The 12317-nt window shown below is 47.7% G+C and overlaps 1 protein-coding gene across 6 annotated transcripts in view; it reads left to right on the top strand.

Moving 5' to 3' along the window:
- HECTD4 (HECT domain E3 ubiquitin protein ligase 4) overlaps positions 1–11289 on the top strand; it is a 115243-nt gene extending 103954 nt beyond the window's left edge. For all 6 annotated transcript variants that reach the window (XM_083511405.1, XM_083511402.1, XM_083511404.1 and 3 more), the window contains exons 69-76: positions 463–582; positions 723–878; positions 1855–1958; positions 3645–3866; positions 6463–6629; positions 6755–6950; positions 7249–7471; positions 8408–11289. In XM_083511405.1, coding sequence (XP_083367531.1) covers positions 463–582; positions 723–878; positions 1855–1958; positions 3645–3866; positions 6463–6629; positions 6755–6950; positions 7249–7471; positions 8408–8544 — 1325 coding nt within the window. In that variant the 3' untranslated portion in view covers positions 8545–11289. The remainder of the gene's footprint in view (positions 1–462; positions 583–722; positions 879–1854; positions 1959–3644; positions 3867–6462; positions 6630–6754; positions 6951–7248; positions 7472–8407) is intronic.
- The last annotated feature ends 1028 nt before the right edge of the window (positions 11290–12317 follow it).

The raw sequence follows: 12317 nt of genomic DNA, 5'->3' as shown, positions 1-12317 counted from the left end.
CCAATGTGAAGAAGTCATTCACATATCAAACTTTTCAGAAACTGCTTTAATTACTCCCATCTTTCCTGTCAGTTCTGCCACTTTTTCATCACAAGGTTTTGGTGCTTCAGAGGTGTCATGTTTAATTTTCCTTTTGAGATGTGATCTTAGAAGCTTTTGACTGTTTTCTGTGTTTTCGGTGCCCTTGTTAGGTTGCTGTGAAATCTTAACGTGAATCAGTTAGAGCTTATCTATTCTTCAAAATACATATCCAGGGCGCCTTTCTTTAACATTTAAATGAGTACTGCTTGTTTTTGTTCTGTTTTCTTTTGGTTAAGGTGGTTTTGTTTCATTACTCTGCTGGAACAGAAGCTAAGGACCTAAACTGCCATCTTGGTCAAGTGTCTGCTTCTCTCTCTCTCCCCCCCACCCCCACCCCCGCCAAGGTTAACAAACAAAGAACTGTTGTGTCTATTCCTTTAGGATTCATCTTTTATGATACAAAAGTGGCTGTCATGAACAGAGTGCTAAATGCCACTGTGCAAAGGACGGCGGATCATGCAGCCCCCGAGATCACCCTGGACCCGCTTGAAATTGTTGGAGGTATGGTAGTCCTTCTTTGCTTGTATCTGTAGAAATAAGCAAAGGAGGAGGAAGGAAGGAAGCGTGCCTTTGGAGCTGATGGAATTCAAATTCCTGCCCACACCAAGCTCATTTCTTTCCCTCTCCCTGCTTTTGCACAGGAGAGATTCGTTCTTCAGAGAACTCCTACTTCTGCCAAGCCGCCCGGCAGCTGGCTTGTGTGCCATCCTCACAACTCTGTGTGAAACTGGCCAGCGGGGGAGACCCAACTTATGCCTTCAACATTCGCTTCACAGGCGAGGAGGTCCATGGCACAAGTAAGCAGCTTCTACTTTTCATCATGGGCTGCCAGAAATTTTACTTGCAGCAACTCTTTTCAGAAGTAACAAGCCACCAGCACTTAAGTAAGCTAGCGGGGAATATTTAATATGAAAATTCACCTGGATCTTTTTCAGCAAGAAGGCATCAGGGTATATCTCCTGCCTCAAATACAGCCCACTCAGGAAAACGGTGCCTTCCTCCCCCTTTTAGATCTGTCCCCGCAAATATCTGAGAAGACACCTTAAAAAGAATCTGTTGATGGTTCTTGACCCCAGTCCACCTTGCACATATAACTAGAATCGGCACCCCTGTGCATTGGAGGGGATATAGCAAAAGAGAGACCTGTTGGCGCAGGCCTTGCAAATGTGCACACATTTTGGGAAGAGGCAATGAAAGAAATTTCTGAAATAATAGTTGGCACCAGTGCCTTAATACCCCAAACTCTGTCTTCTATCACTTTTTGATGGGTCAAATACAGACCTAACACGTAAACCATAGTAGCTACCCATTCAATCATATCACGGGGCTGAATGGAGGTTTTTTCTTTAAATACTTGGTTCAAATAAATTAATGTTTGTTTCATTTCTGAGAAACTGACTCATAAATTAAGGGTTGCCGGGTGTGCAGCTAAACCTATGGATTTTGCCTTCATTTGGCAGCCTTTGGAAAACTGGTTTGCATTCAGGACATTTGCTTTGTGTTATCTGCGCATCAGTTTGTTTTTTGTTGCAACATCTCATTTATTGTGTAGTCTCTTGAGAATGAACTTTATTTTGTAAGGTGATGGCTTTGAACCCTGTTTTTAAAATTTTGTACAGGTTTTTTTCCTCTCTCTAACAAATGGCTGTTGGCTCCAGTAGCTCAAGTTGAGTTGGCTGGTTAAGAGGACTCCTTTCCGGGGGGTTGTTACCCCAAGAACCACGACTGGCTGTGGCTGCGCAGCTCTCAAAGTTTCATCTTCCTTCCTTCCAGGTGGTTCCTTCCGTCACTTCTTGTGGCAGGTCTGCAAGGAGCTCCAGAGTTCACTGCTCTCCCTCCTCTTGCTCTGCCCCAGCTCAGCAGTCAATAAGAACAAGGTATGCTAAGACGCGGGTGGCGCTGTGGGTAAATCCTCAGCGCCTAGGACTTGCCGATTGCATGGTCGGCGGTTCGAATCCCAGGGTGCGCTCCCGTCGTTTGGTCCCAGCGCCTGCCAACCTAGCAGTTCGAAAGCACCCCCAGGTGCAAGTAGATAAATAGGGACTGCTTACCAGCGGCAAGGTAAACGGCGTTCTGTGTGCTGCGTTGGCTCGCCAGATGCAGCTTGTCACGCTGGCCACGTGACCCGAAAGTGTCTGCGGACAGCGCTGGCTCCTGGCCTATAGAGTGAGATGAGCGCACAACCCTAGAGTCTGGCAAGACTGGCCCGTATGGGCAGGGGTACCTTTACCTTTACCTTTTATGCTAAGCCATAGGACGCGGGTGGCGCTGTGGGTTAAAGCACAGAGCCTAGGACTTGCTGATCAGAAGGTTGGCGGTTCGAATCCCCATGACGGGGTGAGCTCCAGTTGCTTGGTCTCTGCTCCTGCCAACGTAGCAGTTCGAAAGCATGTCAAAGTGCAAGTAGATAAATAGGTACCGCTCCGGCGGGAAGGTAAATGGCGTTTCTGTACGCTGCTCTTGTTTCACCAGAAGCGGCTTAGTCATGCTGGCCACGGAAGCTGTACGCCAGCTCCCTTGGCCATTAAAGCGAGATGAGCGCCGCAACCCCAGAGCTGGCCACGACTGGACCTAATGGTCAGGGGTCCCCTTACCTTTTACCTTTATGCTAAGCCAGTGCAGAAGAAGGGGGAGCTGCCTACTGCCACCCTTGTGATGCTACAGCTGATTTGGGCTCTTGCTGCCGCTGCTGCTGGCCACAGGGAGGCGCCATACGTTTTGTTGTGATATGGCCAGGGCCGGCCCACTCATGATGCAAGGTGAGGCGACCACCTCATGCAGCAGGACCACAGGGGCAGCAGATCCAGACTCCAAGGACTGCATCGCTTCTGCTGCCGCTGCAGTGGCATCAATGACTGCAGCACACTTCTTGGAGGCTGGATCTTCCATCTCTGTGGAAGGCCCACCCCCTCCATGCCCCGTCTCTGCAGCGGCCTCTCAGTGAATAGGAGGCACTGTTGGTCTCCTTCCATGTCTAGGGAGGAAATGGCATGAACTGCCTCTGGGGTCTCCTAGGGTCTGCACCTGCTCAGCATGGTTCAGAGTGGGCCCCTGCCCACCCCCTGCCCCATGATAGCCTTGGATTCCTATTTCAACTGTTGGGTAAAGTTGGTTTGGCCCCTCTTGTTTCCAGTGTGGCTCTTCGCTCACCCCTTCTTCCCTGTTGGTGGAAGCCTCCATTTTGTGGTTTGCCTCCAATGCCAAAATTGGATAGGACATCATTGAAACCCTTCCTTTTTTAGTGGAAAAGAGGAATACAGTGGAACCTCGGTTTTTGAGCGTCTCGGAAGCCGAACGTTTCGGCTTTCGAAAGCCAAAAACCCAGAAGTAATTGCTTCCATTTTTGGACACACGTCGGAAGTTGAACGACTTCCAAGGCGTGTTTCTACATTTTCTCAATGGATTGCACAGACCTTCCATTGAGCCTCGGTTGTTGAACATTTCAAAAGTCCAACAGTCTTCCGGAACGGATTACGTTCGACAACCGAGGTACCACTATACATCTTTAATGAATAAATTAATCAGATTCTGCCTTCCTGGCTAATGCTGTTCTCCACCCTCAGGGCAAATACATCCTGACTCCCAGCCCCATCAGCTATGGGGAGGAGCAGCTGCTGCATTTCTTCGGGCAACTGCTGGGCATTGCCATCCGGGCAGACGTCCCCTTGCCCCTGGATCTCTTGCCCTCCTTCTGGAAGACTTTAGTTGGAGAATCACTAGATCCAGATGTTGACCTCCAGGAAGCTGACATACTGACCTACAACTACATCAAGAAATTTGAAAATGTAAGTGGTGCTTCCTCCCCTTCCCCTGCTTTTCAGTCACCTGTAGAAGCTGCTGGATGACAGACTATAAAAGGGAGTCCTGATTGTTTCAGCCAAGATCTATCTTGGATTGATTGTGGGTCTCCTTTCATCACTCTGTCTACTTTGGTGGCATCCTGGGGAAATTCAGTGGGGCTGAGTGTAGGTCAGACTGCAGGTTGAGAATCAGGAGAGCCAAGCAGCCTGAAGATGTTGTGCTTTACAGTGCACCAAAAAGTGAGGCTAGAAATTTTCAACGTTCTTTTATTACGGGTTTTCCCCACCAAAAGTCTCTGTGCATCTACAGCCCTTCTTGTGTTAACCACCCTTTTAAATAATCCATAGATTTACAGTGTGAATCTCAAGGCCTCTAAGTGCTCAGATCAGAAAGTGCATGCACCCAAATGATAGCAATGCCCCATTTATCTGTTTGTCTTTAGAGTTTTTAATTTGCGATTTAATATTTTATTGTTTTACAATGCTCGGAGTGCTTTATATGGGCTGAAAGTTGTACAAAGAATACATTTCCAAATATATGCACAATATGCTTGACCAGTAGACAGCAAAGAACTCCCAACTGTCAAAGCAAAATCCACCAGGAATGTCTGCAAAAGCCTCTCTGGAAGGAATGGGTGAGAGAGGCTTCCAGGGAACTGTGCTGTCAAAAGTTCCGCTCAGTTTTAACCAGCTATTTGTTATGTGCGCACTCCCTGTCTCTCTCAGTAATGCCAAACTCAAGATTGCTGCTCCATTTCGCAGCATTTCCAAAAAGCATCTGTCTCTTGGCTCACAACTTAGGCAGAGTGCTGTGTCTTAAAGGAGCAGTTTTTTCTTACAACATGTGTCATAGTTCTGACTCAGCAATTGAGCACCTCCTCAATGACATCACAGATAGATACATGCCAAAGGTCTGTTGTTGTTTAGTCGTTCAGTTGTGTCCGACTATTCATGACCCCATGGACCACAGCATGCCAGGCACTCCTGTCTTCCACTGCCTCCCGCAGCTTGGTCAAACTCATGCTGGTAGCTTCGAGAACACTGTCCCACCATCTTGTCCTCTGTCGTCCCCTTCTCCTTGTGCCCTCCATCTTTCCCAACATCAGGGTCTTTTCCAGGGAGTCTTCTCTTCTCATGAGGTGGCCAAAGTATTGGAGCTAGTGTGTCTGAAAGAGAATGAGTGCTCCTGAATGCGACCCAGGAGTCCTAAATGCCTGCCCATCCTCATGGGCCCAAGGCAAGTGGGGCAGGAAGAGATCTGTACAACTCTTACTGGCTACCTCAGTGTTTCTGGAAAGGCCCAGAACAGGTTTAGGAAAAATGGATGGACCCTGTTTTCTGTCCCTTCTGGCTCCATCACTCTGGAGGTGTCACTCATCAGGGTCTTAGCCTCCCCTAGCTAGTAGCTGCCTGATTCTCCTGCCTGCTCCAGAAGTCCTCTTGCCCTTCTTCTCAGCACCTTTTCCAGTCTTCGCAGTGCCCTAACAATTTTCTCATTTCTGTAAGTCTTCCTTCAGTGAGCCAAGGCCAGGTGTCCTCCCACAGTGCCTGGTGGCTGTTGTCCTTCTGGATATACTCCTGTGTAACATGAACCTGCTCCTCCCGTTTAAGTGAATTGGGAGCCCCATCAATCGGCACTCCGGCTGCACTTTGCAGATCATGTAGGCCAGGGCATTGAGGCATTTGCTTTGCCTGGGAAGACTGAGCCAAGCCAGATCCTGTCACGTTCCTCTCTGGTACTGTAATTCGCTCTATGCAGGCTGCCCTTGAAACTGTCCCACAAACTCCAGTGGGTGCAGAATGCTGCAGCGAGGCTCCTCACAGGGTCCCTGCCATAGGAGCATATTCACCCAGTGCTTTACCAGTTGCACTGGCTCCCAGTGGAGTATAGGGTCATGTTCAAGGTGCTGGTCTTGACCTTTACAGCCCTTTGTGGCTTAGGGCCCTTGTATTTATGGGACCGCCTCTCCTGGTATGCCCCGCAGAGGACCTTAAGGTCCATGAATAACCATAGTTTCAAGATCCTGGGCCCTAAGGAAGTCAGACTATCCTCCACCAGGGCCAGGGCCTTTTCAGTGATGGCTCCGACCTGGTGGAATGCTCTGTCTCATGAGACTAGGGCCTTCCAGGATTTAACCTCCTTCCGCCGGGCCTGTAAGACAAAGCTATTCCACCTGGCCTTTAATTTGAATTCAGCCTGATCTTTTATTTCCCTTCCCTTCCCTCCCCCTCCCCTTTTATGAAGATTACCTGCTCTGAGACCCCACATCTAATTCTCCCCTGTCCTCCTTGCTGGTCCAAGTAGGACTAATTCAGCCAGCCAGACCTGGTGACTATCTAATGCCTATTACATGGATTTCCCCCAAACTGATTTCTGAACTTTGAATTTTATTGTTATTCATGTTTTTATACTGTATTTTAGCTGCTTTTACAATTAAGTGTTTTAAATTTGTTGTTGGCCACCCTGAGCCTGATTTTCTGAACCGGGAAGGGCAGGGTATAAATAAAAAATTATTATTATTATTATTATTATTATTATTATTATTATTATTATTATTATTATTTATTGGTGTTGTCCTAGCTCAACGACGAGTCGGAGCTGGAGGCCCTGTGTGCTGAAATTGCTTCCCAGCACCTTGCGATGGAGAGCCCTGACTGCCCCAACAAACCGAGCTGCAAGTTCACATACCTGACAATGACGGGGGAAGAAGTGGAGCTGTGCACCAGAGGCAGGCACATCCCGGTTGTGTGAGTAGCAGGGGTCTTTGGGTCGAAAGGATTTGCGTGTGGGCAGTAGGGGGGGGAGGCTGCATCATGGGAGTGTGGCGAGAGTCTCACCCTGGAGACCTGACTGTCTGCCTCTTTCCCCTCAGGTGGGAGAACAAGGACGTCTATGCAACAGCCATCCGGAACCTGAGGCTACGCGAGCTGCACAATCCAGAGTGTGCGACGGCCGTGAGGGCTGGCCTGGGCTCCATTATCCCTTTGCAGCTTCTAACCATGTTGACTCCCCTGGAGATGGAGCTGAGGACCTGCGGCCTCCCCTACATCAACCTGGAGTTCCTCAAGGTGCGTTGCTGCTTCCCAGGCTGCAGAGTGGAACCTTCCCCAGCCAAAAGTTATGCAAACCTTGTAGCTGCGTCCAGAGGGTTGAAAGAATCCGGTAGCATGGAGTCTTTATTTATTAGATATCGGATCCAGTTTAAAACATGACTCAAGTCCAACAATACAGTGCTATGATTCTGGTAGCAGAGGGTGGAAATGAGCCAGAAGCTTGGTGGGGGGAAAGATCCATAAGGTTTGGGATCCTCTCCCGCTTGCGTCATAACTGTTCTCCCTCTCCCCCTTTGTCTCTTGCGGTGGGCAGGCACACACCATGTACCAAGTGGGGCTGATGGAGACCGACCAGCACATTGAGTTTTTCTGGGGGGCGCTAGAGATGTTCACACAGGAGGAGCTCTGCAAGTTCATCAAATTTGCCTGCAACCAGGAGCGCATCCCCTTCACCTGTCCCTGCAAAGATGGCGGACCAGACACTGCGCATGTCCCTCCGTACCCCATGAAAATTGCACCTCCGGATGGCACTGCAGGTGAATGGGCCACTGGGCTCTGAAAGAGCTTTGTTTGCGCCTTTGGGGAAATGAGTATTTTTACCGAATCTCACCAAGCTGAGGACTAAGTTGACAGACAAGCGAACGTCCCGAAATGTTGCGATGAGATCAGATTATGCTTCTGACATCACTTTGACTTTCAAAGCAACTGAACCAAATGGGAGTGAAACCCTTCTTGACTTTTGGGGGCATTAATTTGCTTTGCTGTGTTTGTAAAGTTCCTTGATGTATCATCAGGAAAGTGGTATATAGATTGACAGAAAGGCTTACTGTGCAAGACACACAATGCAAGAGAAGAAAGGGCCAGAGGGAGGGAAGAAGAGAATAAGCAAATACACAAAGTTCTTCTCCAGCTCAAGTGTTGAAGCATCATTTATATATGGGAGTTGCCATATATTTGCCCTGGTTTCCCCCCAGATCTCTCAGTTGTCTGGTTTCAGAGTTTAGAATGAATGTCTTAAAGGTACCAAGAGCTAGGTAAAGGTAAAGGGACCTCTGACCATTAGGTCCAGTCGTGGCCAACTCTGGGGTTGCAGCGCTCATCTCGCTTCATTGGCCGAGGGAGCCAGCGGCGTACAGCTTCCGGGTCATGTGGCTAGCATGACTAAGTCGCTTCTGGTGAACCAGAGCAACACACGGAAACGCTGTTTACCTTCCCGCCAGAGCGGTACCTATTTATCTACTTGCACTTTGATGTGCTTTCAAACTGCTAGGTTGGCAGGAGCAGGGACCGAGCAACGGGAGCTCACCCCGTTGTGGGGATTCGAACCACCGACCTTCTGATCAGCAAGTCCCAGGCTCTGTGGTTTAACCCACAGCGCCACCCGCGTCCCTACCAAGAGCTACTAAGAAGGAAAAAAGCTCTTGCCTACGGAGCAGATTTAACTGCCTCTTCTTTTCTGCGGTTCTTTGTAGGTTCCCCAGACTCACGCTACATTCGTGTTGAGACCTGCATGTTCATGATCAAACTTCCTCAGTACTCCTCCCTGGAGATAATGCTGGATAAACTCCGGTACGCCATCCACTACCGCGAAGACCCTCTCAGCGGCTGAGCTGCTGCACATCTTTAGGCAACGGACGTCTCTGCAGAAGTCCTTGGAAGAGGCTCCTGCCCAGCTGAAAATTGACACCGAACGGCGACAAGGCGAGAGTTGAAGGCTGTTTCTTTCCTCCAAACCTTTGCCTCTGCAATGGCACTTGCAGGGAGGCTTCCATTTCATACTTGTAGGCTTTTGTGGTGGATGGGTTGTCTTGTTTGTGAAATATTTCTAGGGTAAGTTTAGTACACAGACTGATGTTCACAAACCTTGAGATCCTTACCTTTCTTTCATAATTAGAAGAGTGCTAATCACTGAATGGGAAGTTAATGAAGCTTTCAACGCAGAGTTCTCCCCGCAATCATTTCTGAGTGCAAAAATGGAGCGGCTGCCGCACAGAAGCCATTGGCACATATCAGAATCCTCACTGGGGCAATGATTGAAAATTTTCCCTTCCTGTCAGGGATGCGGGTGGTAACTTCACAGCATTCCACACCTCCAGGTTTTGGTGGCAATTCACACGCTTCATTAAAGAGAGGTTCTATAGAAACAAGTTTTTGGGTTCCATCGCACCACAAGTATGAATTACTCTTTTGCACACACACAGACATGGTTCAGTGGCTAAAATCCACCGGCCCTGCCTCTTGGCTCTCTACAGTTAGCAAAGCCGGTGGACGCCCTGCGACGTTTTTGTACTCAGAAATGATCACTCGGAAATTATTACTACTAAAATGTTGCATCCAGAAAGTGGGGGAGATGAGAAGCGTCTGACTTCCGAGGTAATGTTTTACTCTTTCTTGGGAAAGCTACAGGCATGATCCGCTCTGTCTTGCTGTTTTGTGGCTTTCTTTTTTGCTTCATTGGGCTTTCCACTGGGTTCCTACACAAAGGGAGCTACACAAGATCGGAGCTGGGTGGAATGGGCCTGTTGCAAGGTGCACCCTGCCTCAAGACCCATCAAGCAGACACATCCCCCCCCCTTTACTAATATGAAGTGTTGTGGGTCCTGAAGAAGGTAGTGTTGCTGGATTGATCCATTTCCGGGTTGCCTTCAAACCCAAGATGCAGTGCTATGTAGGAGTTTAAGTGCCAGTACTTGGTTCTAAATCTTGTTTTTTTTGGCCTGCGAAAGCCTCCCCCACAATTTTGCAGGCTGTAAGCTAGGGCCTGGCGGGAGACAAGAGTCAGAATAGTTTTGCTTGCCTGTAGCAACGGAACAGCTGTATTTATTGTATATAACTGTGAATACTGGTAATTATTTGGGCTGCCATGGTGTGTGGAAGGAGCTTGGGGAAGAGTGTGAAAGGAAGAGTGTGCCTGTTTTTAGAGTTAGATCTTGGCTTCCAACTTCCATTGTCAGAGAAGAAGAACTCACACCTGTTTAGGTATCACTTTCAGCTCTTGAGCCTTGCCCATTTTCTGGCCAAAGTGGGCACAATGCGTTCAGATGAAAAACAAGTGTCGCATGAAGGACATGCTGGGCTGAGCTTCACCCAAATCTGGCTGGTTTTGATTTGTTTTGGAATTGCCCAGCTTTCTTTTAAGGGAACTTCTTGCTCAGTCAAATACCTCACAGGCCTTTCTGTTGCCAGCTGTGAATATGAGGAAGCTGTTGCTGCTGCCGTTCCTGCTGCTTCCTCCTCGAGGACGTAGGGACGTTGGGAGTCTCCACCCCTCGGCCCAGAAGCATGTGTGCTGTAAAGTGACTTGATGTATATTTATTCCAACTATTTATGGTTGCATTTAACAAAACAAAATGTCCTCCATGGTGTTTACACCCTGCCCGGCGTAAATGGAGTTTCTGTTTGGGAACATTTTGTATCCAAATCTTAAGCCCTCCATCTGCGTTGTGGATTCCTATTTTGGAAGAGCAGGTAGCGACAAGTTAAAGGGTGCTGCTAAGACTGAGCAAGTGGCAAAGAAATCTGCCCTGGACTTCCTGAACCCATCAAATTGGTTCTTGTTCACTGTATGAACATTGACTATATAGTCTGCAGTAAGAGTGTCTCTCACTAAATACTCTGGGTTGTGACTTTTTATTTTTAACTTGAATATTCATTCCGAATGTAAAGCTGTCCTAACAACAGCAGAGAATATGGATGTTGAGGCATTTAAGCTTACGTTGAGGCATCTGTTTTGCTATTTATTACACACTGTTAACCTGTTTTAAGTGCTCTTGGTCAGGTATGAAATATCCAGGCTAAAAGGGAAATCTTACTACTTGTCTGCTCCTTAATCTTTTGCCTGGAAACAGCAACCCTGTGACCTCCAAGCTGCATTCACCTACAGAAAGTTAAAACTACTTGAGATGACGAATTGCAGGCTGCCTGATCTCTGGCTCATTTGGAGATGGGTTTAAAGCACTGTAGTTTTTAATTTGTATTTAATTACAGCAAACGTGTAAATATTTTGTACAAAAGGGAAAAGTGAGCCAAGGGATGCCATTCCTCTTGTGCAGAAGGGGCTTCCAAGTTCCTTCTTCTGCCCAAGGGAGATGAGCTACCAAGCTGACAAGTGTGTTTTGTTTGCCTTTTTTTTGTTAATTTATTCTCTGCTTTCCACACCTCGATTCTACTGCGAAGGTCTCCCCTTAGAACTGTTGTCCCTTCTCAACTATATCAGATACAACCTTAGCTTTCCTCCGTAAACCCACCACAGTGCTTTGCCCCTGGAAATAACATTGCAAGGTTAGTTGCCACTTGTTTTTCAGAAGTCTCTTTGGCTTTTCTTGTATTTAATAAATGCTTACTTTTGGTGGAAGTGTCCTTAAAGCTGCTTTATATATGATCAGCTGGGCCTAGAGCATGTTTGTGTGACAGAGGCTTCCTCTGACCTTCACCAGGCAGGCACTAGGAATCACTGGAACCAGAATGCCTCAAGGGGCAGAACGACAAACCTCCCACCCAGTTCTTTTGTGCAGGCTTTCAAAGCAGCATTGTTGATTGTGATAACTGTTTACGTATCTGTACAAACTTAACTGGACCAGTCCCTATGAAGTCAAGAAAGGAGAGGCTGGGCATTTGCTAAATGCACCTTGAAGCCCTTTGCAACACATAATATGTGCCAAAATGGCAAGCTAGTTGCTGAGAGCAGAGACTAGAGCTGGGCTGCCTTTTGTCATTTGGCTACTGAAAATAATTAGAGAGCGCGCAAAGATCTGTAACTAACTACTGCCAAGGCTCTGTCATACTTTGAATTCTGTTACTAGACTTTTCATGTACCCACTGAGTTCTTCCAGAGGGAGTTCAGGGTGATCTTTAGCTGCATTAATAGAGCAGTCTAAGCAGTGAGCAGAGCTACTGTTTTAGCCTTCATTGCTAGCAGGAGCAGCTCTTGTTTTTCTACCGTCCTTTTTGCATCCTCCACTATCTCACAGCCAGGGCTCTGTAGATGAGGGGATTTTGGCAGTTCTCATAGAATTGTAGGATCAGAAGGGTCATCTAGTCCAGGAATATCATTGCCCTATTTTGTGTGGTTTGTTTTTTTTAACCAAGATCAAGGAGTTTGGGGCTCTGTTTGGACACCATTTTGAAACAACACGGCAGCTTGAACCGGCTGATGCCACCACCTCCCCAAACTGACTTCTGCAAGTGAGGTGCATGTGGCTCAGGCCGCTCTTTCCCATAATGCAGCAGAGGCGGCAGCAGCTGTGATGTGGGAGGTGATGGCAGGGCCTAACCACCACTGAGCTCTGGTGTATTGGGGGACTATTGTATTTAATACAGTGGCACCTCGGGTTAAGAACTTAATTCGTTCTGGAGGTCTGTTCTTAACCTGAAACTGTTCTT

Source organism: Podarcis liolepis, assembly GCF_965112155.1.
Source record: "Podarcis liolepis genome assembly, chromosome: 7".
In the NCBI taxonomy this organism is placed as follows: Eukaryota; Metazoa; Chordata; class Lepidosauria; order Squamata; family Lacertidae; genus Podarcis; species Podarcis liolepis.
This window is presented reverse-complemented; position numbering and strand designations above follow the sequence as displayed.